A 16,729-nucleotide genomic window follows, 5' to 3' on the forward strand; every position below is an offset into this window, starting at 1 on the left:
GAAGAAAGTTTAACTAAGGGGGGGGGAAGGTGACGGCCGGGGGGGGCTGGATTCTACAAAGCCCCAAAGACCCCTTTCGAATGATGCTAAATTGCAAATGGCAGCCTTGGCAACCGGGAAAATAAAAGCTCAGATTTCCACGGCTGATTATTTAGAGTAGATTTATGCGCTGCATTTTAAGGCTCCTTTTTCATTATGGCCCCCATCTGAAGAAACATGGAAAAAGGCTTTACGGGATAAGAGACGACAGCAAAGAATTCATAGCAGAAAACCAAAAGTCCCTGGGGGCTCTCGGTGGGGGCTATGTGGATGAGAAGCCCCGGGAGTTGTAAGGGCTGAAAATCAGTTGTAAATGCACACTGAAAGGAATATTTTGACCTGCTGGCCATCTGTTTGCAAACAAAGCGAGAGGGTGAATGTGGGAAAATAGAAGTGGAATCACACTTTCTGTAGTTTACAAGCTATTTTAATTAGGTTCCTGTCAGGGAAAAGGGGAACAGGCTATTTTCAGCCCTGGAAACTAAATTGAAGTTATAATAGGAATCTTTCCAGAAACAGGGACTGTTTCACAGCAGGCACCTGAGTTTTATAGCTCGGCCTGAAACGCCTGTCTCTCACCCTGGTTAATGTCAGTTTGATTTGTCTTCCTGTAGTAGCTGTTTTTCCAAAGTAATGCACTGCTCTCTATCTATTCCAAACACCGGTAATAACATATACACTCCGCGATATATTAGCATCAGGCTATGGCTGCTTTCAATGATGCCCCAGGCCAATTTCCTTTGTTTCACTGCTCACAGTTGTGTGTTTTTAAAGTGGAACTACCCCAAAACCAATGTTCTCTGTGGAGGGAACTGCTAATCTCAGGGGTTGCCACAAGGACGAGAGGGTCAACCTATTCCCCAAAGCACCCAAAGGCAGGACAAGAAGCAACAGATGGAAACTAATCAAGGAGAGAAGCAACCTAGAACTAAGGAGGAATTTCCTGACATTCAGAACAATTAATGAGTGGAACGGCTTCCCTTCAGAAGTTGTGAATGCTCCAACACTGGAGGTTGTTAAGAAGAGACTAGACAGCCATTTTTCTGAAATGGTACAGTTTCCTGCCTGAGCAAGGGGTTGTACTAGATGACCTCCAAAGTCCCTTCCAACATCATCATCATCATCATCATCATCATCGTTGTCATCGTTGTTGTTGTTGTTGTTGTTGTTGTTGTTATTATTATTATTATTATTATTATTATTATTATTATTATTATTATTATTATTATTATTATTATTATTATACTATGATACTACTCCCCTTCATGGATTACTGCCTTGTCGTGGCGAAGGGGCTTGCATAATTCAATGAAGCTATGAGCTATGCCGTGCAGGGCCACCCAAGACGGAAAGGTCATAGCAGAGAGTTCTGACAAAACATGATCCACTGGAGAAGGAAATGGCAACCCACTCCAGTATCTTTGCCATGAAAACCCTATGGACAGTACCAAAAGGCAAAATGATATGACGCTGGAAGATGAGCCCCTCAGGTCGGAAGGCGTCCAATATGCTACTGGGGAAGAGCAGTGGGCTAGTACTAGTAGCACCAGAAAGAATGAAGCAACTGGGCCAAAGCCAAAAGGACGCTCAGCTGTGGATGTGTCTGGTGGTGAAAGGAAAGTCCAATGCTGTAAAGATTTTTTCTCCATGGGAACCTGGAATGTAAGATCCATGAATCAAGGAAAGCTGGATGTGGTCAAACAAGAGTGAACATCGACATCTTAGGTATCAGCGAACTAAAATGGACAGGAATGGGTGAATTTAATTCAGATGACCATCAGGTATACTACTGCGGGCAAGAATCCCTCAGAAGAAATGGAGTAGCCTTCATAGTCAATAAAAGAGTAGGAAAAGCAATACTGGGATACAATCCTCAAAATGACAGAATGATCTCAGTTCGAATCCAAGGCAAACCATTCAATATCACAGTAGTCCAAGTCTATGCCCCAACCACCAGTGCTGAAGAGGATGAAATTGACCGGTTCTATGAAGCCCTACAGCACCTTATAGAACTAACACCCAAAAATGATGTCCTTATCATCATGGGGGATTGGAATGCTAAAGTAGGAAGCCAAAGGATAACCGGAATAACAGGCAAGTTTGGCCTTGGAGTACAAAATGATAGAATTTTGTCAAGAGAATACGATGGTCATAGCAAACACTCTTTTCCAACAACCCAAGAGACGGCTCTACACATGGACATCACCAGACGGTCAACACAGAAATCAGATTGACTATATGCTCTGCAGCCAAAGATGGAGAAGCTCTATACAGTCAGTAAAAACAAGACCAGGAGCTGAGTGTGGCTCAGACCATGAGCTTCTCATTGCAAAGTTTAGGCTTAAACTGAAGAAAGTAGGGAAAAGCACTAGGCCACTCAGATATGAATTAAATCATATCCCTGTTGAATATACAGTAGAGGTGACAAATAGATTTAAGGAATTAGATCTGATAGACAGAGTGCCTGAAGAACTATGGACAGAGGTTTGCAACATTGTACAAGAGGTAGCAACTAAAACCATCCCAAAGAAAAAGAAATGCAAGAAAGCAAAATGGCTGTCTGAGGAAGCTTTGCAAATAGCTGAGGAAAGGAGGGAAGTGAAAGGCAAGGGAGAAAAAGAAAGATATGCCCAATTGAATGCAGAATTCCAGAGAATAGCTAGAAGAGATAAGAATGCCTTCTTAAATGAACAGTGCAAAGAAATAGAAGAAAACAATAGAATAGGGAGGACCCGAGATCTTTTCAAGAAAATTGGAGAGATGAAGGGAACGTTTCATGCAAAAATGGGCATGATAAAGGACCAAAATGGCAGGGACCTAACAGAGGCAGAAGAGATTAAGAAAAGATGGCAAAATTACACAGAAGAACTATACAAGAATGAGGTTAACATCCCTGATAATCACAATGAGGTGGTCACTGACCTCGAGCCAGACATCCTAGAATGTGAAGTGAAGTGGGCCTTAGAAAAGCTGAGCAACAACAAAGCTAGTGGAGGTGACAGTATTCCAGCTGAGCTATTCAAAATCTTAAAAGACGATGCAGTAAAAGTGCTACACTCAATTTGCCAGCAAATTTGGAAAACTCAACAGTGGCCACAGGATTGGAAAAGATCAGTTTACATTCCAATTCCAAAGAAAGGCAGTGCCAAAGAATGTTCAAACTATCGCACCATTGCACTCATTTCTCATGCTAGTAAAGTCATGCTTAAAATCCTACAAGCTAGACTCGAGCAGTATGTGGATCGAGAACTACCAGAAGTACAGGCAGGATTTCGAAGAGGCAGAGGAACTAGAGATCAAATTGCCAACATACGTTGGATCATGGAGAAAGCTAGAGAGTTCCAGAAAAACATCTACTTTTGCTTCATTGACTATGCTAAAGCCTTTGATTGTGTAGATCATAACAAACTATGGCAAGTTCTTAAAGAGATGGGCATACCAGACCATCTTATTTGTCTCTTGAGAAACCTATATGTGGGCCAAGAAGCAACAGTGAGAACTGGACACGGAACCACTGACTGGTTCAAAATTGGGAAAGGAGTCCAACAAGGCTGTATACTGTCGCCCTGCCTATTTAACTTATATGCAGAGCACATCATGAGAAAGGCAGGGCTAGATGAATCAGAAGTTGGAATTAAGATTGCCAGAAGAAATATCAACAACCTAAGATATGCAGATGATACTACTCTAATGGCAGAAAGTGAAGAAGAACTAAAGAGCCTCGTGTTGCGGGTGAAGAAGGAGAATGCAAAACTTGGGTTGAAACTTAACATTAAGAAAACCAAGATCATGGCATCTGGCCCTCTCAATTCCTGGCAAATAGATAGGGAAGAAATGGAGGTAGTGACATATTTTATTTTCCTGGGCTCCAAGATCACTGAAGATGGGGACTGTAGCCAAGAAATTAAAAGACGCTTGCTCTTTGGGAGGAAAGCCATGGCAAATCTAGACAGCACACTAAAAAGCAGAGACATCACCCTGCCAACAAAAGTGCATATAGTCAAGGCCATGGTCTTCCCAGTTGCAATGTATGGCAGTGAAAGTTGGACCATAAGAAAGGCTGAGCGTCAAAGAATTGAGGCCTTTGAACTATGGTGCTGGAGAAGACTCCTGCGAGTCCCTTGGACTGCAAGGCGATCAAACCGGTCAGTCCTAGAGGAGATCAACCCTGACTGCTCTTTAGAAGGCCAGATCCTGAAGCTAAAACTCAAATATTTTGGCCACCTAATGAGAAGGAAGGACTCACTGGAGAAGAGCCTAATGTTGGGAAAGATTGAGGGCAAGAGAAGAATGGGATGACAGAGAATGAGGTGGCTGGATGGAGTCACTGAAGCAGTAGGCGTGAGCTTAAATGGACTCCAGAAGATGGTAGAGGACAGGAAGGCCTGGAGGAACATTGTCCATGGGGTCGCGATGGGTCGGACATGACTTCGCAGCTAACAACAACAATGATACTATTACTACTACTACTGCTACTACTACTATCATCATCATCTAAGGAGAGTCCTTCTGTTTATGAATCCTGTCATTAAAAGAAAAGCAAAGTTTGAAGAAATTCCTTACTGCTTACAGGTAGTTTTCGCCTTACCACCACAATTAGAACTACAATTTCTGTTGCTAAGCAAGGCGGACATTAAGTGAGTCACACCCAATTTTACAACCTTTTTCCCCATGGTTATTAAGCGAATAACATGGCAGTTGTTAAGTGGATCACATGGTTACTAAGCAAAATCCAGATTTCTGCATTGACTTTGCTTTTCGGAAGCCTGCTGGGATGGTTTCAAATGGTGATCGCATGACCCCGGACTGCTGCAACCGCCATAAATGCAGATAGCCTCAGTTTATGACCATAACTAAGCAGAAAACTCCTGCGGATAAGCAAGACGGTTATTAAGTGAATTTTGCCCCATTTTACAACCTTCTTTGCCACCGTCCTTAAGGGAATCACTGCAGTTGTTAAGTTGGTGACCCAGTTGTTAAGTCAAACTGGCTTCCCCATTGACTTGGCTTGTCAGAAAGTCGCAAAAGGGGATCACGTGACCCCGGGACCCGGCAAACCATCATCCTAGGTTTTTTAAATTGTAATCAAAGAGATTGTCACTTGTTTGAACACGCCCACTGGGAGAATTTCATTCCGTGTATTGTCTTTTGGCCTATGTGTCAGGTCTGAGGGGGAAACGGGAAGCAGACTCAAGCATGAATGAAGCTTTATTTTTATAGGATGCAGTAAGAAAATCCTGGAAAAAACAATAATCTGTATTTCTTCCCCATTCATGGCTCTTAAACTCCAGGCATCGCAGGCAAAGCCAGCCCGAGTTTCTTTCTAATGCTTTCTTTATTTCTAGGGCTTAATCATATTTTGTTACTGTCACTGCAATTTCTCCCTGGTCATCTCTGTGGCTTTCTGCTCACTGTTCTCATCCTCAGCAATTACAACTCTACAATGAGGAAAACAATACTTGGAAGCAATTGTGCCCACACCCCAACGTTTTACAATGGATCAGGACTATAGCCCATGCATCAATCAGAACCACAGGAAATTCTTAAAGAAATATTCAGCAATCTTATAGAGTTAAGTACTAAGACTTTTAAGTCTTCAACACTGGAAAAATAACAATAGAGGCTTCAGCTTCAATTATTCACTGAGCCGACATTATTAGCCATAGATGAACAAATCAGCTATTAATGCAGATTAGCCGTGGATCATTATAATGAAATGTAGGTAAATTCACCAAATTCTTTTATGCAGAGCAATTATATTTCTCTATGAACCTCTGTATGTATATCTTGTTTCTTTTAAACAAACACTTCTTTTTCTTATAATATTCTACATTACTTATTTTTCTTCTCTCTGTGTGTATGTACTTCATTAATAAAATGATGTGTTTAAATAAAATTAAATGCAGAATTCCATTGGATTCTTTTCGGTAGCATTTCGTTCCTAAAGCGTTTTATATATATATATATATATATATATTCAAATTGCTAATAAAGAATTAGGGAGGCTGAGATGGCCATTTCGAACTTATTTTGTTCTCATCAGTCAGTCATACCCTTTATCTGAGATTCGAACCTTTCAAAAAAAGCCTTGACAAATACTTAACACACACACACACACACACACACACACACACACACACACATATAGGTATATAACCTTTGAAAGAAAGAATATAAGCAAGAAAAGATAATAGACCCGGAAAAAGAATAAAAGGTCACAAATGTAAACAAAATATGAATCAGGAGAGAAGGAATCTAAAATGTTGAGGTAGTTTTCCAACACATCATTATGAAATTAGAAAACATAATGTATCACATAAGAAACAAAAACCCCAGCTAAAAATGACTACTAAGCTTTAAGCTACTGTAAGTATAGATATCGGGAGCCAGGACTACCATAGTATAAATCACTGACTAGGAGAGCTCTAAACTATCTCCATAATCAGAACAAAAATAATCTAGCAGAACGAGTTAGAACATAGAACCACAGGGCTAGAAGGGACCTCAAGGTCATCTAGTCCAAACAAGGCAGGAAATCTTATACTAGGGGTCTTCAAACCTAGCCCTTTTATGACTTGTGGACTCCCAGAATTCCTCAGCCAGGAATCATGACGTCATCTTCAGAGTAGAATTATGTAATTTGCACCATGTGTGATGTCCATGGAGATTCTCAGCTGTCCAGGTCACAGCTGTCCCAAAGATGCTTTCTCAAGAGGCAACAAGACTTTCTTTTTCTTTCTTTTTCGCTTGAAGACATTTCACTTCTCATCCAAGAAGCTTCTTCAGTTCTGACTGAATGGTGGAGGATTTATATTCCTTGGCAGTCATCTGGTCGTTAGTACTCCCTCGGAGAATCATTTAGGCCCCTTGAAGGTTTATCTCAGGGGTCTTCAAACTTGGCCCTTTTATGACTTGTGGACTTCAATTCCCAGAATTCCTCAGCCTGGCTGAGGAATTCTGGGAGTTGAACTCCACAAGTCATAAAAGAGCCAAGTTTGAAGACCCCTACCTTATACCAACCTGGCCAAATGATTGTCCAGGCTATTTCTAAAAAACCTCCAGGGATGGATCGTCCACAACTCCAGGAGGCAAGCTGTTCCAATGATTTATTGTTTTCATTGTCAGAAAATTTCTCTTTTACTTCTAGGTTGGAGCTCTCTTTAACAAGCTTCCACCCATTATTTCTTGTCCTGTCCTCAGGTGCTTTCCAGAACAGATCAATCCTCTTTTCTCTGTGACACCCCCTCAAATATTGGGAGACAGTTATCAAGTCTCCTTCAATCCGCCTCTTTCATACGCTAGGCTAGACATTCCTAGCTCCCTCAACCGTTCATCATGTGATTTAACCTTCAAACCCTTTATCATCTTTGACGCTCTTATTAGTTCTTTACTAGTAGTTATAAAACTTGTTATTTATCACTAGTCAGAATCTCATTAAGGTCAGAGAAATCTTATCCTTGGGTATTGCGGCTTCATTTAAACCTGTTCGCCAGATCCAAAAGATGGTTGATGGGTTTGACAGCAAGCTAAAAGATCAGGACTACTCGGTAACCTGTTTTGAAGGTACCATCTATCATCCCAAGAGCTGATCCAGCACTCTGGCAACTATGCTGCCTCCGTCCCATGAAGATAAATAATGACTTACGACATAGGAACTCTTGAAGATTTAATGCATAGAAGTTAGAAAGGCAAGCTCACCCCACCATGGAAAAAAAACCTGCTGGGTTTGCAGATGTATTTAAATATGTCTCTTTTCTTCGATTTATAAGCAAAATAAGCAAAATCATTAGGGCTGTGACTCCTGTTCAGAGTCACAGAGTTGGAAGGGACCTTGGAGGTCTTCTAGTCTAGGGCTTTTCAACCAGTGGTATGGGTACCACCTGTGGTACATTGGCACCTGGCAGGTGGTACGCGACCCTCCTAGAAAAGTGGTAGTGGGGGAGGGGAATGAGTTGAGCTGGTGGCAGCACTGCACAAGCCTGAGCGAGAGACGGCTGGAACTGCAGGGCTGTCAGGGCTCAGCGGAAGCACCAGGACCAGCACCAGGCTCCAGCTGGAGCTCAGCGCTAATCCTGGCGCTTTTGCTGAGCCCAGAAGAAGCGCTGATCACCTGGAATGTTGCAGCATCTCCAGGGTCTTGTGATTTACATTCAGATGCTTGGCAACTGATTCATATTTATGACAGTCACAGTGTCCCAGGGTCATGTGAAGTGTCCCAAAACTGCTGCAACCACCCAGCAGACGGGGGGAATAAAAACCAAACACCCCCCCTCCACAACAACATCCCTGGTGCCAATCCTCAACAGAAATGCTCACAACAATGAAAACCTCGGACAAGAGGAAGAGCGACGCCAGGCGGGCAGGCAGGTGTCTTGCTTGGCTGTGGCTTGGGGGGCACTTTTTTCAGTGCCATTGTAACTTCGAACAGTCACTAAGTGAACTGTTGTAAGTCAACGACTACCTGTACTTTATCACTTTTTCCTTTTTTTTGGTCCTCAAGTTTTTGACACCTTCCTAGGCGACTGGTGGTACTTGGATGTTGCCATATCCTAAAAGTGGTACATTGGGTGAAAAGTTTGAAAAGCCCTGATCTAGTCAACCCCCTGCCCAAGGCAGGAAACCCTAAACCGTTCTGGACAAATGACTGTCCAGTCTCTTCTTAAAAACCTCCAAAATTGTGGAGCACCCACAACTTCTGGAGGCATGTTGTTCCACTGTTTAGTTGTTCTCACTGTCAAAAAATTTCTCTTCAGTTCTAAGCTGGTTTTCCCCTCATCTTCATCTAGGTTTATCCATCTTGATGTTCTATCTTTGAAAATATTTGGTGAACATTTTGCAGGGGAAACATTTTTCTGGTTCTCACCACAGGCATTTTATAAACTTATTGGTTAACCCAGCCATGTTCAGAACCAGTATTTGTGGCAGAAACAAAAGAAACATCCTAAGATGCTTGTAGTTCCACGCAAGCTCACAGAACTCGCACAGATGTTTAGAGAGCTGATACCTACACACACATTCAAAATCAAAACATTTGTTATGCACGGCAATGTTGTGATTCAGGGTCAGCCTGTGGGTTCGGCAGTTGGGTCGGACGACTCAGAGGAGGAGGGGGGTGTTGAAGAGCTTGCTGAGGGGGTTGGAGAGCTTGCTGAGGGGGTTGGAGAGTTTGCTGAGCGGGTTGGAGAGCTTGCTGATGAGAGCCCTCAGCCAGGCCCCTCTCACCTGGTCACGACAGAGACCCAGCTGTGTGAGCCTGACAGCGTGGATGAAGATGACCCACAGCTGGCCCTGTTCAAGGACGCCCGATGCAGGAGGCAGTCAATCAGGAGTAAACAGAGGAAGGCAATGGGGCACCTCGGAAGGAGGCAGAGAGAAGCCACGCCCTGAATTGTATAAAAGGGGAATGCATGGGAGGGCTGGTTTGCTGAAGGCAACCGCTTGAATAGTTCCTGTTTCATAGCTCCTTTCATGGTTGGTGTCTTGTTTTGCTCTGTTTTATGTTAATAAATTTGGCAGACTTAATTCCAGCCTCTTGCCGTTTGTAAAGGGGTTGTCCCTGCCTTTTCTGCAGGGCCGGTAGCAGGCTGGTACAGAACAGGCAAATAATAAAGAGAAGGAACTTTGTTGCCTCACCTTTCCTACAAAAAGGCCTACATTTAATAATGTAGTAGTGTACAAGTGGAGAAAAAACAAAGAGACTTCAAAGCAGGAAAACAATCGGAATAAATCAAGTCTCTGCTCAACTGCATTAAGAAAAGATGCCTATTGTTTGGGAAAGATTAACTCTGTATTTGCTAAAGACTGCCTTGAGATAAACTAAATATCTGAAACAAATATAAAGAACGGGATCAGTGAACAAAGCTAAAGACGAAACTGCCTTTTATTTTCCCAAAGGGAAAATGAAAGAAGGAAGAAGAATGCAAAACTTGGCATAGAGATGTTACATAAATAATATTTTCAAAACTCCTTTACATGGCACTCAACTGGGTTTATTCCTTTCCTGAATCAAACTTAAGAAAAGGCAGTTATTTGGTGGGGGACAGGAGATTAATTACTTAATTATGTCATTTTTTTATTTGCCCAATGTTAAGTGTCTGATATTCTTTTTTTTATTAGAGTTTTACAAAAACAAAATTTTACAGTATATCCCCAAATCCCTCCCACCCCAAACCCGCCCACTTCCCCCCCCCACTTCCCAGAGCTAAATACAGGATTATAGTTACAATAATCATATTCTAAATAAAAATTATGCATAATATACAATTAACCAAATTCATAATGTGGTTTAACTCCCCTTTAACATAACTACAAACAAAGTACCAATAACAATATCCCACTAAAATCTACTCATAAGCTAAATGGAACTTTTTAGTCCCATATTTGTTCTGAATATAATTTATCCATCTCCTCCAAACTGAAATATATCTTTCCTGTGAATGATCTTTCAAATAAGCAGAAATCTTAGACATTTCTGCAAGATTCGAAACTTTGAACACCCATTCTTCTATAGTGGGCAAACTATCCTTCTTCCAATATTGTCCCACCAGTAACCGTGCTGCTGTTATCATGTTCAACATCAAGTTAGTTTCTTTAACATCACAATCTACAACAATACCCAATAAAAACAATTGCGGAGAAAACTTTATCTTTCTCTTAAAAATCTTTTGAATGTTCCACCAAATTTTGATCCAAAAAGCGTTTATATTTCTACAAGTCCACCACATGTGAAAATAGGTAGCTTCTAAACTACCACACCTCCAACATTTAGACTGTAAATTAGGATACATGTTGGACAACTTCTTGGGATCAAGTGTCTGATATTCTTGTGGCTTGACCAGACGTATCTCTCTGCAGGTTTTAAGTGGAGCGATTATACATAGCGCTAATTCTATGTTAAGTGAAAGGATAACTCTACAAGTTGAAAAGCAATGCTTTAATATCTTTTTTTTAAGTGGAAATCTATTCTATCCCATCTTAAGCCCTGATAGGAATGGAAGCTCAGCCAGTCCAGGATTTGCTGGGATCCTTGTAAAGCTAGGACATGGCTTCTTCTGGATACATAAGTTTCTTTTTCTTTGAAAATGTTTCCCTTCTCACCCAAGAAGCTTCTTCAGATCTGAAGAACTGAAGAAACTTCTGGAATGAGAAGTAAAATGTTTTCAAAGAAAAAACAACAACCCAAGAAAGTCCAGTTGCCTATTTGGAAAAGCACTTGTGGGACAAATCTCAGGATGATCATTCCGACTGAATTGTTCAATCCGGTTAGATTTAGATCTGCATTATTTGGTTTTCTGAATCCATTCAATCTGTGTTAGTTCTGATCTATGAATGGGCGGTCTTATTTTGCATCTGCTTTGCATAAACTGGGCCTAATTGCTAGATGGGGGGAGGGGGGGAATATTCCTGAACCATTCCTGAACACCTTTTCCCACTGACACCACCTGGAGGCAATGCCCCAGGTGCAATTAACTTGACATATGCACTTATCTGAACAAGCACAGGGGGCTACTGCAGTGAAACAAATTACACCCGGAGATAAAACATGGCTGTAAAATTAATCCAATTAAAATTTGTGTTTTTTTTGCAATACCAAGCAAAGAGGAGAGTCAAAGGGAACCACAGAAATAGTCTTAATATGCATTTGTCAAACTTATATAATACAAAGAATATTTTAAGGGGCAAACCTATACATTCTGCATATTACTAAACATAAAATCAGATTTAATCTAGATTTGTTCCAAGGGCTGCATTTCAAGATCAAAGTGTCTGGTGCATGGGATTTAAATGGGATATTGTGTGTTCTCTCTCTTCTATTTAAACTCTCATCTAAAGGAGTCATCTAAATCAGCTTTCTCGGGGCCTCCAAATAGGGAAATGAAATCATGATGTCACCTTCAGAGTAGAATTATGTAATTTGCATCATGTGTGATGTCCATGGAGGTTCTCAGCCGTCCAGGTCATGGCTGTCCCAAAGTTGCTTTCTCAAGAGGCAACAGGACTTCTTTTTCCCTTGAAGACGTTTCACTTCTCATCCCAGAAGCTTCTTCAGTTCTGACTGAATGGTGTGGGATGGAAGGATTTATATTCCTTGGCAGTCATTGGGTCGTTAGTACTCCCTCTGAGAATCATTTAGGCCACTTGAAGGTTTATCTCAGGGGTCTTCAAACGTGGCCCTTTTATGACTGGTGGACTTCAACTCCCAGAATTCCTCAGCCAGGCATGCTGGCTGAGGAATTCTGGGAGTTGAAGTCCACCAGTCATAAAAGGGCCATGTTTGAAGACCCCTGGTTTATCTCTTCCCTCAAGGTCGCATGAATAGCACATTTAGGGTCACCTAACTAGCTCCACAACCTTTTGCACTCTGATTCAGATGATCCTGAGGCTACAGATAAACCTCCAACTGGCCTCAACAGCTCTCAGAGAGAGTGCTAACAACCAGATGACTGCCAAGGAATATTCGTCCTTCCATACTCTACCATTCAGTCAGAACCAAAGAAGCTTCTTGGATGGGAAATGAAACATCTTCAAGGAAAAACAAAGTCCAGTTGCCCCAGTTTGGGGCAATCATGTGTGATGATGGTCATGACCTCACTGTGGTCTCTAGCAGATTTTCCTAAGTTGATGTACCACAGAGATCTCCATGGATGGGTTTTCCAGGCTACTTGGGAGACAGGAAAGTCATATTCTGATGGCCACCAGGTTGGAAAGCTGCAGCGTACAAAATGTAAATATTTAAAAATATTGAATGCTCTTCTCTTAACATTTTCTTCAAGACAGACTATTTCCTGTTATTCCTTTTAGTTTGGAAAGCTTCTGGCTGGACTACCATCGTCACAATCCTGAAATGCATTTCCTGCGACTCAAACCCTGCTCAAACGTTTTCCTTTTTTTCCCCTAGAAAGAGACTTCACATTCAACCCTATTCAGCCCAAGTATGCCTCACTGTAATTAAAGCATTATGTGTCTTCCATTTCCTGTTCCTTAACTATACCAAGCAGTCTTTCTTTCTTTCTTTCTTTCTTTCTTTCTTTCTTTCTTTCTTTCTTTCTTTCTTTCTTTCTTTCTTTCTTTCTTTCTTTCTTTCTCTCTCTCTTTCTTTCTCTCTCTCTCTCTCTCTTTCTTCCTCTTAACCATTTCAGGATTTTGTAGCAGTTAGTGTGGCAAAATGAATAAGAGAACATCAACTCATTTAGGAGATATAGTTCCCCCAGTCTGTAGGAAAAATTCTTGATTAATAAACATGCCTGTGTTTAGTATTATCATCATTTTATATTATTTTTATCTCCTCTGCAGTGCTCTTCACCTCCTCCCCAAAACTGCTCACAAAACGGACACACCCCGAGTAAATTCAAAAATGTGTTTTGCAAAATGAAGAACACAATGAACTACACAACTGTGTTTATGATATAACAATAGCCCAGCAACCAAAGCAGGAAATTTGTTTGTCACAGCTGCACCAATTGTATATTCTCTTCCTCCCTTAGATCCAATGTATGGAGAGAAAGTGACAGTTCAATTGTTGGTCTTCCCTGCATTTCACAGGTTTTGGCCAAAATTAAGAAAGGTTTGTATGTGCCAAAAATATATTCTTTAAGGAGAATCTCAGCCACAAGCCAAAAGTACATTTAAATCATTTCTTACCTATGGCCAAATCCAGGAATATTTGCAGAAAGAGGTTAAAAAAAAATCAAAATGGCAGCCACAACTTTGGAATTGAAGCCCTTCCCTTCTTTAATGTAAAAAGGGGTGGGGCTTCAATGGCATGGCTGTAGCTGCCATCTTGGTGGGGTTTTTAAAAACACTCTTGGCCAAAACTCAGAACTTGGGCAGGAAGAGGACCATAATAATAATGACCACAATAATTTGAATATGAACGTCACCCACGCTCTACAGTGATTTACAAAAACAAGTGATAATAAAACATTGAATGTCATCATAAACCCTAAAATAGTCACAGTAAGAGCAAACAATTAAACATTTAAATGAAGCATTAAAATTGTAGCCAAAAAAAATATCACCCAGGATAATTAATTAGTATACAAATTTCCCCCTACTCACATAACAGATCAGTTTCTCTAATCGGCATCATCACACGGACTTCTTGAAATAGTTACCCCATGTGTGCTATCTGCACTTGGTAATTTGGGTTCTCTATGTTTTGGGAAGAAGGGACGCGGTGGCTCAGTGGGTTAGGATGCTGAGCTAGTTGATCAGAAGGTCGGCAGTTTGGCGGGTAGAATCCCGAGTGCCGCGTGAGCGCCTGTTACTCATCCCAGCTTCTGCCAACCTAGCAGTTCGAAAGCACGTAAAAATGCAAGTAGAAAAATAGGGGCCACTACGATGGGAAGGTAACAGCGTTCCATGCGCCTTTGGCATCTAGTCATGCCAGCCACATGATCACGGGGATGTCCTCGGACAAACGCTGGCTCTTCGGCTTTGAAACGGAGATGAGCACTGGCCCCTAGAGTTGGAAACGACTAGCACGCATGTGTGGGGGAACTTTTACTTTTACCTTTACCTATGTTTTGGGAATGTAGTCAGAAGTTGCAGGAGGAAAGGCCTCTTTAGGGCAAGACAGATCCATAGAACCAAGAATGACATGTGGAGTTACTTCTGAATTGTTCCTTTATTGCCTATAATGCACAGCCGATGCACAGCTCATCACCACCCCATAGGCCAAGCATGGAAAACAGCTCTTGACTTAACATTTACCCAGTTCAACCCCAAGAATGCCTGGAGAGAGGCATGGTCCAAGGTCCCTCCTGACCATTAGTGACCCCTCAGTCAAACCACCTGGTTTTGACCTGCCTCGTTTTGTCTGGTCAAAATTGAACAGAATTAGGTGTGATACTGGAAGAGGTGCCTCTGCCCTAAATCAGTGGGGATGGAAACAGTCCCCCTTGTCGCGACTGTGTAAGTATTACACGTATTGTGCACAATTGCCCATCCTGTGTGTTCTCTGGTTCCCTAGTACATCTTCAGGAAGCAACACCCAGAGGTGATCTGGAGAGCAGGATTGGACATCCAGTTATGAGGCCACTGCCACGCCCCTCTTAGAAGTTTTATATATATCATTCCATGGATTGCATGTACATGTTTACTTCTCTACTGCCATGTTCTCATTATACGCTAAATGCTAATAATATTGCCTATAAACAGACTCTTGCCAGACTAAAACAATTACCTGCAATAATTACAGATGTACCCTGTGCTCAGGAGGATCAAGCTTGCTCTCTTTCTGCCTACCAGACATTCCAAGCTCCACCTCCTCTTTGTTCTCTGGGAAGCAGCCCCTCCATCCTGAGACCCCAGACCACATTCCAGCACAAATACCAAGGTATCGATCGGGTTTTCTGCAGACACTTCATACCGAGTCCCAGCAAAACTTCCACCAGTGCAATGGTTTCAGAAGTGGGGGTGGTGGGGGGTTGTCTTCTGGGGTTCACAGTCTGTGCCGGATCTGAACATTCAGGGGCAAAAAGCTTTTCAATCTTGCTACCACCCCTTGGGTTTGCTGCACTATATTTTACACCAACTCAGCTATGAAATTTCGGACACAAGGAGAGTAATGGATGTCTGAGAGCAGAGCAGGGGGAGGAATAAGAAAATTCAAGATGGTGATCACAAAGACTTCACAAAGTCCTGCTCTCATTTTGCATGTGTCCACTGAACTTGGGTAAGGGGTGGGATTCCAGCTGGCGTATTAGACAGTTCCCCTTCCATCTATAATCCTGGAAGCTCTTACGCAGGGGTCTTCAAACTTGGCCCTTTTATGGCTTGTGGACTTCCACTCCCAGAATTCCTCAGCCAGCGTGCCTGGCTGAGGAATTCTGGGAGTTGAAGTCCACAAGCCATAAAAGGGCCAAGTTTGAAGACCCTTGCTCTTATGGATAGTCAGCTTGGCTGCATAAAAATTTAATAAATAAACAAACAGGATCCAGTGCAGTAAGGGGATGACTAATAGAGAGTCCATTAATTAAATTAACGATCTCTTCCACTGTGCTGCACTGAGTGAAGCCACTGTGGCATCCTGGCAAGGCCCCAGAAATAAAGAGTTAGTTAATTACCTGCACGAGAAGTTCCAACTTCCTGTCATCAAGGAGATGCACTTGACACCGGCGGCCCTCTGTCATCTAGGAAAGAGAGAGAGAGAGAGAGAGAAACCCAGGAGATGAAAAAAAATGAGTTTTAACAGATGCTGAAGTCACAAGCTTGGCAAATATTGCTGTCAACACGCTGAAGCCTCAGCTGTTTCAGAGGCTGCGTGGGAGCAAAGGGGTTTTTCCCCCCCCCCCCAAGCCCTGTTGAAGCTTTCTCTGGAACCAGAAGAGAAAGATGGAAATAAATAAGTGACTTGCCCTGCCAGTTGTCGGTGCCTGGCACATGTTGCCTCTGCTTTGACTCTGCCCTAAGCGGGGTGGGGGGTGGGGGGGGGTGGGACGGTGCCAGGCTAAGAGCAGAGTTCATGGAAAAAGCTGAGGGCATCTACCTTACATGACTCCCACTGTCCTTGCTAGTGAAGAGGGAAAGGGAGGAATTTGGGATTCTTTCCAACCACGCAGCCTAGAGGGGACACAAGTGAATGTACACAGAACTATCCAGGAGAAGCTGGCACCAGTGGAGGACCTGGCCAGGCTTCGGCCTATTCTTCTGTTCCCAGATTCTTATTGTCTTTGCCTGTTTATCAGTG

General features: G+C 42.3%; 1 protein-coding gene across 1 annotated transcript in view; it reads right to left on the reverse strand.

The window, feature by feature from the left end:
* FRMD4A (FERM domain containing 4A) overlaps positions 1 to 16,729 on the reverse strand; it is a gene marked incomplete at its 5' end in the record, with an annotated part of 236,139 nt that overhangs the window by 146,894 nt on the left and 72,516 nt on the right. The window contains one exon of the mRNA XM_081331240.1: positions 16,107 to 16,172. Coding sequence (XP_081187366.1) covers positions 16,107 to 16,172 — 66 coding nt within the window. The remainder of the gene's footprint in view (positions 1 to 16,106; positions 16,173 to 16,729) is intronic.

This window comes from Vipera berus (genome assembly GCF_964194415.1).
Source record: "Vipera berus genome assembly, chromosome: 6".
In the NCBI taxonomy this organism is placed as follows: Eukaryota; Metazoa; Chordata; class Lepidosauria; order Squamata; family Viperidae; genus Vipera; species Vipera berus.